This window comes from Epargyreus clarus, unplaced genomic scaffold (assembly GCF_041222505.1).
Source record: "Epargyreus clarus isolate Ecla_fem2 unplaced genomic scaffold, WU_Ecla_fem_2.2 ptg000006l, whole genome shotgun sequence".
Classification (NCBI taxonomy): domain Eukaryota; kingdom Metazoa; phylum Arthropoda; class Insecta; order Lepidoptera; family Hesperiidae; genus Epargyreus; species Epargyreus clarus.
The window spans coordinates 12,887,542-12,905,374 of record NW_027332214.1 but is presented as its reverse complement, the minus strand read 5'-3'; the positions used below and the strand labels follow the sequence as shown (position 1 = coordinate 12,905,374).

The following is a 17,833-nucleotide window of genomic DNA, read 5'->3' as shown; positions in this document are numbered from 1 at the left end:
GGGAAGCCTTGGAAGTTAAACAAACAAACAAACTCACGTTTGCATTTTTAATATTAGCTAAGATTTGATATTGATCACGCATTTATTAATCAAATCAAATCAAAAATAGTTTTTTTAAATTCAAAATAGGTTCTTTACAGAACACTTATTGAATGTTAATACAACTACCACCACTTTACAAGTGTTTCGTTATGGAGAATAATGGTACATGTGGAGCTGGAGCTACTTCAGACCACAATTAATTTCATCAACTCGTTTCATAGGTAGACCATAACAACTAGATATGGGTTTTATTAAGATTTCATAGGACCGGTTGATACATAATACCGGCGACACAAGTCTCGTGGCCACTGCCTCCCACAATCCCAGTGGACACTCGTATAATTGCAGAGCTGCATCTGGAGACCGAAGATTAGAGTGTCACAGCGAATGTTTCGAGATATCCAGCTTTAATTGGAATGTCCTGACTTGATCTAGATGAACTTGGTTTTAGTGTGTTATTGTGGCTTTTCTTTTTTGGCAAGAAAGAACAATCATATCTATTTATGTGTTACAGGGGTAATGTTTTACATATTACAATATGAATATTATATTCCTGTGTTGTGGAAGAGTAAGATAACTTTATGAGATATTTGGTTCAATGGGATTTATGATTACATTTATAATGTAGTTAGCTTTAGTGTACAGGTGAATTAGTCACAGCTATATTTATATAGCATACCTATGCATATAGTCGACATATTAGCAAAAATAAAGGATCTCACTTTTCCGTATAATTCCGAATAATGGCGACTTTCATATTTTATTTCATATGAGTAGATGATAGAAGTAGTATTCAGACACATTTGTAGCAATACAATTTAAATTAATCCAATCAGGAAACTTACCTTACTTGGAAATAAGTTATATTTTTAGACACACAGATTAGAAAAGTCACTTTCTCTAAATGTACATTTACAACTAAAAACTATACATACCTGGTTTATCTAAGTCGCTCAAAAAGTCCTCTGTATCAGTATAAGCTGTGGTCCGGCCCAGCGCCGCGAGCACCGCCAGCCAGGCCCACAGGCCGGGGCCAGGCCTCCAACCGACAGGCCTCATGGCCCCGTGTCTCGGCCTCTCCGGCCCACTCATGGTTCCGTTCAAAACATCACAACACTACACAAACACTGCACTTTACACACTGTTCAAGGGTTTATTGTACCTGCAACAAAAATAATGAAGTTAGCTTCAAATCAGAAACATAGTTTAAGGTTTTTACACCCGGAAATTTTGAATATTTTATTATATAGTCAACAACCCTCTTTATGACGCTTAATTAGGCATGGGTCTTTCCCCGCGATATGGGTAAAAGTGAATCGCGTATAGAAGTATCAAATGAGAAAAATTGAATTCTAATTCAAATTAAATCTGAGATTGGTGAGAGACAAGTCGCTACCCTTGATACACAGTTTGACCATATCTAACCTAACCCATAGGTTACAGCCCCGTTATTGGTAATAAGTGAGTTGAAACTTTTGACCTGATTTTGATTTATTTTTAAATTTAATTTTTAATCCAACTTTTTCTGATTTTTTAAATCTTGATTTAGTCTCTTATATCACGTAGCGACACTGGTACGTTAACCCTTTCTGTATCTACAATAAAATACAACCGTGAAATACAGAGACATCCTACGCTGATTCCTCGACAGTTTTCTTCCAATTTCATTACGAAACACTACGAGCCAACATATTTTACCAACGTGACCTTACGTTTATTTTATATTTTCCTTATGGACGTTATTTTTCGTGTGACATAAAAAGACAAATTCTTCAAAACAGAGCGCCTCCGAGAGGCCCTTATAAAAACAACACCAGTTACGAGAATTGACATGAAAAATCCATCATATAACTCTGAAGTTTTGAGCTTGTTTCACTGTGAGCGATTGACGACAAGCGATTGAAACGTTCCTTTACAAACTAAAAAATGGTGAAAAATAAATACCTAGGTGTAAAAAATAAGGCCTAATAGAGTTTACTATTTTAATGTTTAAAAGTGACAGTACCACCACCATACCTATTTCTGCCTTATAAAAACAATGTTACGAACTGCTTCCATGTTTGAAGATTTCAGCTATCGTCTGTAAAACTCAAGGTATTTTATCCAGATTTGCAATTCTCCTTTAGTGGTCATTTTCTTACGCTATAATTCAAGCATAGCAAAGTAAGCCTTGATAAGATTGAAGTATAGTGTTTCAAGCTTAGCAACTTATATGGCATTTGTTACTCAGTAATTAATTTTTGTATGTGTGCATGTAGCCAACTTCCGCGAATAAATGATTTTATTATGATTATTAAATCACACATCAGTGAAATCTTATCAGATCAACATTCGGAAGACACACCCCTCTACCAGTTTTGCGCCGTAACTTCTCAATCGTGTGCCGTTCAATCGCATTGCATCGCTAATGGATTTTAGCTAGCTATACAACACATACATTTAAGTGTTGTACCTTTTGATGCCATTGTTCGGAAGTTCTCTGCCGGAGCACCGCCATATTGTTTTATTTTAAGAGACAACGTCGTTTCTTACGTGAAGTGGAAAATATGAGAGTCAAGCGCTAGATTTATCACAGGAATACGCTTGCATAAATATCCTTTATTTCGATATAACGTAAACCATCTTATCATGGAGAAAAGTGTCAAGTCTTTTTAATTTTCAGTTAATAGTACAGTTCCTTACTATCCGTGTATTTTAAGGGTAAGTAAGATGAACTCCATGGGATGGGCGGCAGGGTTTCCGTAAGTATTTCGTCTACTGCAACCATCAACACATACTTGTACCATGAACAAATACAATCTAATACTCGTGACCCCTTTTTAAGGCCCTTTTTAATATGGTTTGGAAAACAAATTATGCTCTTGGCCCAGTTTGTTTGTTTATATCCTAAACTTTACTACTCTCGACCGATTCGTGTTGGAGCATAGAGAAGTACATTTAGAAAGCATCTTCCAGGTGAAGGGAGGCCGATGATCAATAATAAGAAATAAAAAGGGTTAGGTAGGGTCCACGCTCTTCGCATATCGTCGTACGCACCAGACGGTGTGGCGAGCGTCAAGCGCACCTGGGCGGACCCAGGTGAGCTTGACGCGCGCTAAGAGGACTCCGGTTGCGTTCCTTTGCAACCAATGCTTACAAAACTATCGAAACCCCTACTTTTTACCCTTTAAAATTTTATTTTTTTGCCTAAGAACTCCGCACCAGATTCTATTACCCTTCGTGTTTGGGTCAGGATTTTAAGAGCCTCAAGGGTGCCCTTAGTGGGGTGTGGCTAAACGATGCAGTTTAAACGGACCTTCTTGTTTTTAGGGCTGTCATTAGTTACGTGTAATTATCATGTACTTAGTCTAAATAGGTAATTGTAATTAATAGTAAATTTTGTTATTTTTTAATGCAATGGACACACACAAATATATAGTAATACATAGATCTAGATCCTAAATCCAAATTGATAGTATACTTACTTGACACTTCAGAATCGAACCTAGGACCACACAACACACAAAACCGAAACATATGACGATTTAAAACTTTGCTTGGGTCTTTATCTTTTCTTAAGAGACAATCTTCACTTAACATATACTGACAGCACATACACTAGAAGAAGCTTAGCAGAAACTTAAGTTATTTGATATGTCGAATTTATGGTTAACATAAACATATATTATGTTGCCACTATACGATAAACCTCAAGGAATATTAGGCACTCAGTAACGAAAATAATGTTTTATGTCAAGCATAAGTTTTATATGATATCTACCTTTTCTCTATGTCTGTCTGGTATGTGTGAAGAGCAGACATCAAGGACGAAGGCATAATGTTTGCCTGCGTAACATACGAATTTAAATGAAACCAACGACATCATATGTTAAAACCTCTCAAGCCGTTTGGACTGTGTAGCGTGCCAAATAATAAGACATACATACGCTCATAAATAAATAACGTATATGTTCCTCCCACCTTCCTCAAAAAATACCCTAGTTACACCAATTTTAATATAACTAAATTTCAAAGTCTAATCCAAATACTTATTAATAAGTCCTAGCCTTATTATAAATTTTAACTAATTAACGCCAATAACACTTCGAGTCGATTGTATTTTCAATTTCCATAACACATATAACATTGTGAATCACTCGATGACAGACCTCTGTACCATAAAATAATAATATGTAACATACACCCAACATATGGGCCGTAGGCGTCGGAGCGTGACAGACAGCTGGCTACGACATGGGTCCTACACGTGACCGCGGCCCGGACCCACAACACGCCATCTTATCGCCGACAAACTATTAGAGAAAGATGTGTAACATGTAGATACATATCAACGATATCATTAACATTTACGCACACTGAAAAATATGCCTCATTATTTTACTAATTACTCGTATTCTACAATATTGAATTATTTATTTCTACTAGCGTGCTATTATTGTTTTGCTAATTTTAAATAATCTAGGCATTAATAACCGCTTTTTTTGTAATATAGAAGTAGCAGACGAGCATGCAGTCCATCTGATAATAAGTGGCCAATCCTGCCCATGGACCTCTAATCTACCCCAGATAGGATTAGATATTCCTACCTACGCCTACTACTGGGAAGCCTTAAAAAACATGTCTCCCTTACTAAACCCTTCAAACAAGAACGCAGGAGCGTTTAATACTACTGTTGTTAGGTAGAAATAGGTGTGGTGGTGGTGCAGTCGTAGTGAATCACAATGGGTTCTACCACCTTTATAAATAATCTAAGCGCTGCTATAAATATAATGGAAATTAAAAAGATATCATAAAATTGAATAGAAATTTTATATAAACCAACTATCATTTAAAATGAAATGGGATGTGATGAAATGAAATGAGATGAGACGTGACGAGACGGGACGAGAGTAAATAAAGCGAAGTGAAATATTTTTATTTCGTATAGCCCTATTGGCCTATTATGAAGGTACAAATTGCTAGATACAATATTATTTACACTGCTATCGCATCACAGGAATTACAAAATATCTATAATATACATAAAATATGTCTGTAGCATCGTACGTAGACGGACAGCTGGTAACGACAAGGGTTCGACACGTGACCGCGACGAGGGAGGAACCTCACACGCCACGTGGAACACTAATAGAAAAAATAACATAAATATGAAACTACCGTTTATATACTTACGTAATGCTATTTATTTATTATTTATTTAAATATTATATTATGAAATATTTTACAAAGGACACATTTAACACCTCCTTAATAGAATTTTCTACTAGTTAATTTTGGGCAGACGACCAATTTTTGTTACTTTTATAAATGTACAGATAACTTAATGGCAGCTTTATTTACATCCTGTAATTTCTTTTGGCCTGACTTGTGTATTATTTGGTCATACCATTTTTTATAACTTCTATGATACCAAAAATGTAATGCAAGTAAACGAACGTAATTTGTCCATTTCCTCTAATTACTAGCTAGATTGTTTCGGAGGACATAGTCCATCTATAAAACCTATTAAGATAACCCGCACAGACACATACATACCTAATCAAACATACAAACACACAATAGAAACAGAACAATACATAGAACTATTGCAGATTTCCGCTCGATGTTTTTGCATTATATCGACCCATAATTATAGTAATGCAACTTTACATTTATATGATGTTTGAAGGCCTGGGAGCGTAACAGACAGCCGGCAACGACAAGGGTCCGACACGTGACCGTGGCGAGCAATTGCCGCACGTGCTTTATTTTATTAGAATAAAAACAATTTACAATATAGAACAAAATAAAGAAAAACAAGCATAAAGTGCACCTGACTACATGTTGTCATTGCTGTGAACACTTCATATATACACAGTAGTATTAAGAAACAAACATTTTACCAAAGAAAGCAACCAGTTCCCATACCACTTGAAAGTAAACAATAATTGAAATAACGGTTGATTATTATTTGTTCTATTGGGGTTTGAATATTCGAAATATTGTTACACAATACATAGTTCGATGGAACACAACGTAAACTGTGTCCAATATGAACTTCAAGAGGGCTTTTCCGTATAAATATAGCTTGCTACACTAATTTTTCACAATTCCCAGTTTTGTGAGTATCATAAATACATTTCGCTTAGACCCAGACTAAACTTTTAAATTTGTTATTTTGATGTATTTTGATCAAGGATTGAACTCGGAATGCTGAAACTAAATGCTAAATGCTAAATGTTAGACTGGTGTGGCAAGAAAGGTATGCTAATCTTCAACCAAATACGCCATGGGGTCATGATGATATTCATGGGGTAAATTAGAGTTTCAAAATATTATAGTGTAAGCACATTATTCCTGAAATACTATTTTATATAATAGAAGATTCAATTACAACTCCATTATTTATTTTCTCGACAATTCATTCCATGACATCTTATTCTCTAAAAAAACATTATATCCTTCTTTCTTTTTATATAGTTTTCCGTTACATTGCTGCTCACTAGAGATTAAATAGACTCTTATTAACATAAATTAAGTAAAAAGTATTGTTATGAAAATATACCCTTACAATAGTAACTTGTAAGTAAATAAGGCAACAAAAAAATAGTCAAATATCAACACCATAAATCTTCTTTAAATATTAATCTGATAATTAAATTACCTATTTAAGAAACACGTTAACACTTAACATCCAGTATTTTTCTCTAAGAGTATATTTAGGTATTCCAAGATCGTATCGTGCGGGGTCGCTCGCCACAGTCACGTGTCGGACCCTTGTCGTTGCCGGCTGTCCGTCACGCTCCGATGCCTACAGGCTACAGACATAATATATTGTTGAAGTTGGATTAATGTATGTAGCGTAGTATAGCGAAAACGTAAGGAAAGCTCGAGTTCTGTTTGATGTTTTGAGAATCGGTTGGGTTAATTATGAATGGGCTTAGTGGACTGAAGTTTCAAGCTGTGTATGGAAATAATAACGTGAAGTAAGGGGATCATATTTTGTACTTTTCTTTAACATTCGGGTAATAAATAAACTTGCAGTCCATGATGGTAAGTGGTCACTGCTAGGAATCAGTGACCAACTAAAGAACAGTTCCTGAATCAGATGACACATATATTGCCTTTCTTGAGGATTAAGATTATCATCACATAAGTAAGTCAGCTGGTATCCACAAGTATCAAACCTATAATTCCTTCACGTTAGTAATGGGAGTGGCGGTGCATATTCTGATCGAATTATACTGGATCTATCACCTTTTGTCTTTGAGAAATAAGATGAGGTGAAGTAAGAGAACCATAATACGATGTCTGCGTCAGTTTTGGTTATGTCTGTATGCCATCTCATATGATACATGCGCTCTCAAACGTAAAGTAGCCACATAAGTACCTCGTAAGTCAAGTAAGACATTGATGTTATAAGTCCTCTTTACTATGTCTCACTCCTTGGTAAATCCTACAGCCCAAACGGCTTGGTGGATTTTAACATGGAGGTATCGTTTAGTTCATCTTAACCGTGTTAATGTTCTGTTAAATTTATGGCTACAAAGATCTGATATCCTTGAGCTCGACTATTAATTTACCTGCATCAAGTACATTGCTATTTGCTTCAACATAAAACCACTTTTGCATATAATATTCAAATAGAAAGTAAGACAGATACCGACACAGTGTAATGATATTCAAAGACAAAAACTTCATTCTAATGCAACGCTCGAACGGCGGATCTCACGCTAATGTTTGTTGTAAGGACTTGTCGTATTAAAGGATTAGAAAATTGTTTAATATATAGCTAAATTGATTTATGTGGTAATATGGTAAATTTGCTCATCTAAAGGTGGCAGAACCCTCTGTGGTTCGACTCCGGTGACATATTTCTAATTTGAAGGGTATGGCATAGGTACCACACCAGTATGTCATCCCATAGGAAGGCATACTTTTCCGAGGCATTCCAGCGTAGTCCTGAGGGGTAGCGGCGCATAATATGTGGCCGACCTCAGATAGGAATGTGGGAATGTTTAAAAAATTAACAATAAATAATCAATCAATTCGAAGTAACCATAGTCCTCTGAATATAATTTTATACTGCGACTTTATATACCTTCTTTGTTTCTTTTTGAGGGGAAACCTTCATGGGAGCGACGCCGGGTTTTTTAACGCACTAAAATCCCCCCGATGGCCGTCCTCACCGCTTGTTGGAAAACTCCGGGATCTCCGACGGAACACAAACGGAGTCCTCCAAGCGCGATGCCCCGATCGGGCTCTGCCCCGGGGCAGCGTTCGCTCCTCCCACAACATCTGGTGATTACGACGGTATGCGTCCTTCCCGGGGTAGCTTACTGGACGGTTCGAGCTCCCACTCTTGCCGCACGCAACCCCGGAAGCTCTCTTTTAGTCGCCTCTTACGACAGGCGGGGGATACTGTAGCCCTATTCTGGTCCCGGAACTACAAGGACAGCAATTCTATATACCTACCGATACTTATACTTTAAGTTTTTAAATAAGATATTTTAGATTTTTATACAGGTAAGAGGTTTTATAATTTAAGTTCGCTTTACGTTAACAGTAGAACAGGTGGTCAACCAATGCCCCTATATCCATATTCATCGGGCAGCCATTTTGATGAGTTATTGCGATACTCCGTTAAGTATTAAAGGTAGGCTCAAATACGTTTTGAGTGAATAACGAGCTATGAGATTTGCTTTTATGCCTCTTTTTGTGCGAATCAATTTGGGTTTTTTCCGGCAGCATTATTATACATGGAATATCCCCGAGAAATATCAGTATGAAATGATTCTATAGGTACCACAGATACACGTAATCGGATCCCTCTTCGTATAAGAATATTATGTTGTAACTGTACCACAAGAGGTAAATTATATTAAATTCCAGTAAATCTCAACTTAGTCCAAATAATGCCTTTGTCTTTCGGTACTCCAAACTTATGGATCTGTTAAAACTTTAAACATAGTTATCCTATTTCAAACAGCTTCAATAACATTTCAAATTCGGCAACATAAAAGTCGATTTCGCTACTCGCTTAATAATAAACTGCTATAAACGATAACAGTTAGCAAACAGCTGCTAACAGAACCATTAACGCTTTACGACTGCATCAGTATCGATGGCACGGAAGTCGTGAAACTGGTAACGGAACCAGATTTGAGTAACGGAACACGTTAGATGGCGCCAGATTATCAACAAAGGTAGCACACCGACGCAAATATTTAACATCAATACACACACTTTTGAAGACATTATTAAAAGCGTTTTAAGGTAAATATCTTTGTATGCTTATTAGTTTAGTTAGGTACCTACTAATTAAGAGCTTCTTGGGAATATGTAAAGAAATGTTTTACATAGTTTGCTTACATTATCTTCTGTATTCTTGTTTAGTAAAGCGGTCATTGCTCCCTTAGTTTTGAAATTGACTCAACATATTATAATAATTTCTGATCTTCAATGGTAGACAGACATTTCCGAGGCGTTCCAGCTTAGTCCTCAGGGGTAGCGGCGCACCTGTGGCCGACCTCAGGTAGGAATATCTAATCCTATCTGGGGTTGATTACAGATGTCCATGAGCAGTAGCCACTTATTATCAGGTGGACTGCATGCTCGTCTGCTACTCTTATGTTATAAAAAAGTGCGTTCTGTTAACAAATTCGGGCCAAATTCAACGTATTACAAGAACGAGCGAGGTCATGTGCGAAGACTAGGTTAATTAATACGAAATGGCTTGAGGCCTGTTATGTTATTCCCGTATCTTTTGCAGAATACATAACAGTATCGTGTTCATGAATGCTAATATAAGTATTGAAACATGAGAACGGGGTTACGGGATTATTATTACTAGGCTGTATTTTGTTAACCGAATAAGGTCGATTAATAAGTAAAATACGTTTATATTTTACAAATACTAGCAGACATAAAAATTAGGCCACTTCTATTTTTACAGTATATTTTATCTACATATTTTATTTTCCGAATTTGTTGCTAACAAAAAATAATATTGTGTTGTATAAAGATACGTTCTTCATTGAACTTAAATTGAGAAAATCCATTGGGAAGGCGATTGTACCGATATTAACCACCAAGTTAAGGAACGTCTCGCGTTGTCGGTAATTGGATGGGTGAACGTCAGTGGCTACATTATGTAAGGTTCGATTCTTCAAAAAACAGATAGCAGTAACATATACGACAACATTGCTTAATTCGGTAAAAGTCATGAACCTGTACCTCCATGCTCTAATATGCAATGGAATAGTTTGGTGGAGTATATTCCAGCCCTCCACCACTCATAGGGAGAGATCCAAGCTCAGTATTGTAGAAGGAAACTCAGTTAAAAGTAAAATTATCCTATATCTCTCAATTATCCATTAATATTACCATAATTTACAAAAGATTTTCATCTCGACCAATTTACTGTTCCCTAAGATAGATGATGTAATCTCTTTTGTCGCGAAAAGTAACAACGTTAACAAAGAAAAAAAGAATTTAAAAGGCCATAACTCACCCTCCTACCCCCACTACAGAACCCTTTCCGGCGAAGTAAATAAGGCTGTTGTTTGATTGCAAGCGATTTTTTTGTCAAATTAATGCTGCAAACCATTACTGTCCTTACCTAAGAATACTGTCAATGGACATCTGTACCCTTACCATGAGTTTTTACGTTTTAACAGATATGACTGTTTTGGTATTTGTTTACGTATTTGCCCATACAATTTCCAATTAGCGCCCCTAGCGGATTTTGTCAGAACATAACTCCTGTAACTTCAGATAGCAGTGGTTTGGTTGCAGTATTTACACCTTGTCGGAGATTTTATGGGTTTGAAAACATTCGGTAAGTATGGGTTGGTCAATAAGCTGTGTCTCTCTTCAACATTCTGCAATGGAGCAGCAAGATTTTAACTGTTAGTCACCACCGTTTACGAGCGAGCCGTTCCTAACAATGGTAAAATAATAGATTTATAATGAAAAAAAAATCTCAAAGGTATGTGAAGTCTACCAATACGCACTTGGCCAGCGCGGTGGACTATAGCCTAATCCTTCTCATTATGAGAGGAGACCCGTGCCCAGCAGTGGGAATGTAATGGGTTGTTGATGTGATGATGATGATAATGAATAATAATTATTGTTTATTTCGTTAGCGAGCGTTAACTCGTACACTCGCTCGCAATGGAACAGCAAAGTAAAGAAGAGCAGAAAGGTATAAATCATGCTGTTTCAATTATGCCCCACTCACCTACTTTTGTTTTTCTGTATCTAATATTGAAATAAATCATAATGCACATAATAAACGACATTATTGTGCTGTGTTGTTGTATTTTTTGTTATTATTGGAAGTAATTCATGATTACAATGCGCTATTATTTATTATGTTTATGTTTTTTTTTCTTTGTAGTTAAATAGTAAAAACTTTATAGGTAAATGCATAGATAAGTATAGATATCTCACTGCCTTGTAATTGAAGGAAGCCATTAATGGCTTACACTTTAATGGCTGTCATGGTGTTATTTACGCGGAGCAATGCCGACATGTGCAGTTAAGTGGTGCAAATCACGAAATTGAAGAAAAAGTGCGGAGAAATATCGTTTCATTCGTAAATGCTCTAAAAACTAAATTTGTTTTAATATTTTTCAAACACGAAAATAAATGACAGTGACAGTTTTAATTGTCAGAACTGGTTCCATGTTCTTGTTAGGAGTGAGTAATCTTTACTAATGGTAAATGATGTTTATTTTTTTTAATAAGTAGCATCGAATTCACGTAGATTTAAGTAGTCATCATTTCCTTTATACTACCCGGTAGGTAGCACTTTCTTGGTAAAAGCTATAACGCCTCCGTCAAGCGTTTCTGCCTTATCAATGATGGTACTACTATCAATATCTCGAAAATACTTTATATTTCTGTTCTTGTCAAAGTTCGATTCTGCACTTGTTAGTTTGTGTTAATATCAAATAATAAAAATAATCATCTCATCGGTAAAGAAACTCTTAAATTTAAAATATAAAAAAGTTAAAACTAAGACTTGTGAACTATTTACAAATTAAGAAAATTCGAGAACATCCCTAATCCACATGAATAAGTCTCAGCGATCTCAAACCTTATTCTGAAACGCTAGACTTAAGCTGGATTTCAGAAATTCAAATTAGAATTAGTTTCGGATTCATTGAACAACAACTGCCTCAAACATTGCTTCGTTTTTGTAGGAATTCTAAAAAGTAATTTGTACAAAATAAATAGAAAATTTTAAATAATACAGTTTTAATCTTTGGCCATAAAACACTTTTCTTTAATGTCCCAAACGAGCATGAATTTAATCTAATAGAAAAAGTATCTTAAAATTGCCCATAGATATTTGCAATCAATTCCAAAACTTGTTATGTCTTGTGCTTTAATTTATTATTTAAAATGGCACCTTAATAGTTCTGTCTTTGTCCATGGGCTTTGAAGCTTAATTTGAGTTTTAAGATTGTTAGTGGCGTTTACCTGCGGTTTTACTCATCAACTGCTGTAATTACCACCAACAGCATGAAACACAATAACTACGACAAAATCTTCCTCTAGATACGTCCTATGTTCTATGTTCACCTCTAGATACGTCCTATGTTCAGCTTTCAGGAAGAACTCTTTTGTAGAAATCAACTGTTAATGCATGAGTTCTTGCTGAAGTTGATAAGAATTGCTTCGTTTAAACTAAATTAGAACACTTAGAGTGAATAAGTCTACCTTGTTCTATCCTTGAATTAACACAGCTATGAAAAGATAGCAATTTTTCAAACAAATCCGTAGTAAGCATCAGAGTACGACTGTCAAAAAAACTTGACAAACCCGCCGACTGGATTAGTCAGTCCGAAATCGTTTGCGGAAAGTAACAAAATTGAATTTCTTAATTGCCTATCTGCCACCCAGGACAGTTTGATGAACCTCGCTTTCGGACATCGGTCGGCGAAAATTCCGTTGATATTTTTTCCTTTCTACGTTTAGTGAAGTTGTCTTACAGCTAGCGAGAAAACGTGCAAGCGAAACATCTTTTGAAAATTCCGCGTTATTTTCTACTCTACTTAGACCGTTAGCGAAAATATAAATAGCCATAAAAAACTTATTAAATTATGTATAAAACATAGGCTGTTTTTTATATCGAAAGCTAAATAAGTCTAATATATATGTTTAAATAAACATAAGTACCTGCACATTAAAATAAACGAAATAAATATTATTAAAATGTTACTCCCATAATTTATACGAATCCAACGACATGATGAAATTCGTTAAGCCGTTGAAGCTGTAGGGCGGACGAAAGAATGAGATATTCATGTGCTTGATAAACATTACAATCTGCAGTCTGGTAAAAAGGTACGGTAAAATAAATAAAATAAATAAACTCTTTCTACACTCACAGCCCCACACTAGGATTCCCTGTGCCGTGGGTGCCATGGAAATACACATAGACTACACGGAATACACAAACACCCAGACCCAGAAACAGAAATCTAAATTATTATAATAACATAATAATAATATTAAATAACAGAATAATTATTATTCTGTTTGCATGTTGTACCGAAGTCAGTAAACCAGGTGCCATACAACTAATATATTTCATAGACATGCTTACTATTATATTCGGGATTCCTATCCAAGATTGGTACAATGCCAACTTGTTTACACGATGCTAAGATGATTGCTCCTTACCAAGTACTAGTCGAAAGTAGAACGTTGCTTACACATGTAGGTAACAGACTTACTTAAGTGTTAATTTATTTCTCAATTTCTTACGCATCGCATCTCATAATCATTGTCAACCAATTACTATCCTACTACTGGGCACGAGTGGTGACTCGTGGGTGGTGACCCAAAGTAAGAGTTTGTTAGGTTTTAGTCCACCACGCAAAGTGGGAATGGGTAGACTACATACACCTTTGGGAAGCTCTTTTTTCGTCATTCGTTCATCTTTTAAAGTGAATATTATTTTATAATCTAATATATAAAATTCTCGTGTCACAATGTTAGTTATCATACTCCTCCGAAACGGCTTTACCGATTTTTACCAAATTTTATATGCATATTCAGTAGGTCCACAGATTAATAACGTGTAGGTCTGAGAATCGGCTACTATCTATGTTTCATACCCCTAAGTGATAAGGGTTGTTCACCCTTAACATTTTTTTATTTACCTGGCAACACCAAGTTTGCCGGGTCAGCTAGTAGCTCTATATATCTTCATGTATTTGTATCTTCATGTACAAGACATCAGATTATCTATGTTTGAGTCCATTAAACTCGTTAACACCGAAGTTAATGGATTGACCTGAAATTTTAACACAATATTTTAATTTTATATAAAAGTGTTTTTAATTTAGATCCCACGAGAATGGTCTGATATTAATTCTAATAATTAATACCAGGCTAAGCTTCAGCGAACCGTGTTTAGCGAGTATTATTAAAAAGCAATAGTAGATGCTTCGTAGGGTTCGATTAGGAGGATGAACATTATTAGTCCGCCATATTGGATTTACAATGACGTCACAATGAATTGTCATTCAAACTAAACAGTTAGTCGAACGGTCAGTTTGGTTTAACTGGTTTAAAATTAATTGCAAGGTTCGATCCTCATCACATACATACGAACTAATAAAGCAATGTATTTGTAATAATTAAAAAATGTAATCTGCGCCCACAAGCTTGACACTTGCCGCAAATTCCAAATCTCTACAAACGCTCAAACGTGTGAACACGTCGCAAGCGCTTGCGACCACCCCTTTGCCATTCCCTATGATTTGTTTAAAAACTAACCCTGGATTGGATCGGTTACAAGCGCTTACAAATCTACACAAACCAAATATAACGCACGCTGAATTTGTAACTGTTTGTTGAGGCTTTGCAAGCTTACGAACACATAATAAAATATTATATTTAGATTAGCTTCTAATAATTAAATCACAAACATCGCTCATCGCATATCGTTGACACGCTTACAATAAGACAACGGATTCCCCGGGGAAAGTTTTTTTAATCTCAATCAGGGTTGTCAGACCAGTATAACATTTACCTAAGCCGGAGGTACTAAATGTTTTATCGGCTCTCAAATAAATCAGCGATAGGAATATAGGGCGAGCTCCGCGTAATCGCGATACATTTTATTGGTAAATATATAAACATGAAAATAGAGTATATACTGATACATGAGTAAAGTTTTGTAAATATTAGTTATTTGTTTATCATCATGCCCTAAATATTTTTGACTTTAACAAACTCTTAAAGAAGGTTATTGAATTCATATTTTTTTTTACTTTTATAATAGATATTAAAGCATAGATAAGTATAGATATCTCACCGCCTTGTAATTGAAGGAAGCCTTAAAGTGGCATACTACGTGTCAGCCTATTTGTTACGTCTCCGACTGTCATGGTGTTATTTACGCGGAACAATGCCAACACGTGCAGTTATGTGGTGCAAAAACACGAAATCGAAGAAAAAGTGCGGAGAAATATCGTTTCATACGTAAATGCTCTAAAAACTATTTTTTTTTTAATATTTTTCAAGCACGAAAATACATGACAGTTACAATTTCAATTGTCAAAACTGGTTCCTGGTCAAAACTTGTTAGGAGTGAGTAATCTTTACTAATCTATGTATTTAAGTAGTAAACGATCGTGCAGTCCACCTGATGGTAAGTGGCTAATGCAGATAAGATAGGATTTCTACCTAAGGCTGTCCACAGATGCGTTACTACGAGTATATGTGAGGACTAATTCGGAAAGCCTCTTTAATATGCTTATAGCGACTTCCCGCTACTCGTCAAGAGGTGGCGCTGCTGAATCACGGTATCGAAGTTTTCTAAAGATGTTGCATATATACAAGTTCCGAAATGAGACTGTTGGAGCACGGCCGCTCAGCGGGCTTATCACCTAGCCCGGCAGGAGATCTCCCTTTGCCAAAGTGGTGACCCCGACGTGATCACTACATGTCTAAAATTGTTTCATTTGGTAGACAAAGAATTTAAAATATTATAGTAATTAAGCAACACCTTATGTACCCATAAAGAATATTTACAAAGAGATTTTGTGAAATTTGTAAAGTTATAAGTGGGTCATGTTATCCAACTATGTCTTGTTAAGTATGCACCTGCACTAGACGAGCCAATAAGGACGAACGCACACGAAAACCTTATACCGCTACAAACTTATAGGGCTGAAGGCAGGTACTGCCTTGGTAAGAAACTCTGTCTTTCATTCGGCAGGTCCGAGGTCCGAGGTTTGAAGCGCAGACACACATCTCGGATTTTTTATATGTGCATTGTGCGTCTTAGAAATGAATTATAACTTACTTAAATGGCAAAAATACCATTATGCAGGAACCTTCACGCCTGAGAGTTCTTAAAAAAAATTAGACTAAAAGTTAACACACTGAGTACAGTGTATATGTAAGTAGTAAGTAAGTAAAGCGTAAGAGTATTTAGTAAAATACTCTGCTTATTCGCAATCGGCCAGATTATGGAGGTGTATTAATTACGTAAAATAGTTTAAGCGTGTTTTGTGAGATTTAGCGCGGTGCAATATCGTAGTGTGCGACTATCTTTACGCCATTTGCTTTATGCAGACCAGGTGTTACCAAATTTAATGTTTTGACTTATGGAGGTGTTTATTAACTTTATATTACACTCGATACAAATAAATTTGATTGATGTGAAAGCAACTGGGCTATTATTTAAGAAATATAGCCAATATATTCAAATCAAATTGCGATTTTAGTACAAAAACGAAATAACAAGCGATTTCTTGTTAAGTACGTAATTGTTAAGTAATATTTAGCGCAGGCAGAAGTTGGATGAGCTATTATTTTAACATTGAAATACTCACCAAGCATAGACAAATAAGTGTGAAGACATACTATATTCGTACGTGCTCGGATGTATTCGTGACGATGAAAATTTCCTGACCATAAAATAACATTACATAGTTTCTATTAGAGACAATAAGGTTTATAAGAGTATAAGATATAGTAATAATTACCGGTACAAACCTATTTGAAACAGAAATGCAAAGAATAACTAACGATTGATTCATGATGCTATTAGGTAACTCAGACTTTAAAATTCCATAGATTTGGCAAAGATGGGGCAAATATTACAACTGTGATTGAACTTACTAGCAGATATGAAAGGCTATTCGGAAACCCGACCTCAATATGGCACTCCACTACAATCCTCGAAATCATTGTCTAAGCTTGTTACTCCGACTTTCCATTGTCGTTAACCAACCCTCGGCCCGAATTCACTTCGATTGTTTTCCCTCGTTTTATTAGTATAATTTCCAGCAGTTAGACCAACTGAAAAATCGTTGCCATTGAAAGTATTCGGAGCGGGACCGGTCCAACAAAGGCGGTCGAAACAAAGGCCCTCCGACCACTACGATAGGACCCTGTTGCATTATGTGCTATTGACGAGGATACCAATAAACTTTCGTCCTTTGCTGATCTTTGAAGGTAAGAAACCTATTTGGTCGACTCCGGAAGCACCACACCTTGGTACCTATTTTTGCCTAACAACGCTGCTATGTCCGGAACACAGCGATTTGAAGGATGCGATAGGAGAAAAAAAATCTAAGGCGTTCCAACTAAGTCCTCAGGGATATCAATGCATCATTGGCCGTTTTTAGATACAGTTGATTACAGATGTCCATAAGGAACATTAGCCACTTATTATCAGATGGACTACAAGCTCGTTTGCTACTTCAATATTCAATCCAATTTTCTGATTTTTTTGTTTATTGAGTACCGAAACGACACCATGTTTAGTCAATTTCATCGA

The 17,833-nt window shown here is 36.0% G+C and overlaps 1 protein-coding gene across 1 annotated transcript in view; it reads right to left on the bottom strand.

The window, feature by feature from the left end:
• Positions 1–17,833, bottom strand: part of LOC140742994 (neural cell adhesion molecule 2) — a 292,771-nt gene that overhangs the window by 156,881 nt on the left and 118,057 nt on the right. Inside the window, exon 4 of the mRNA XM_073074118.1 lies at positions 978–1,204. Within this exon, the coding sequence (XP_072930219.1) occupies positions 978–1,134 (157 nt within the window). The 5' untranslated portion in view covers positions 1,135–1,204. The remainder of the gene's footprint in view (positions 1–977; positions 1,205–17,833) is intronic.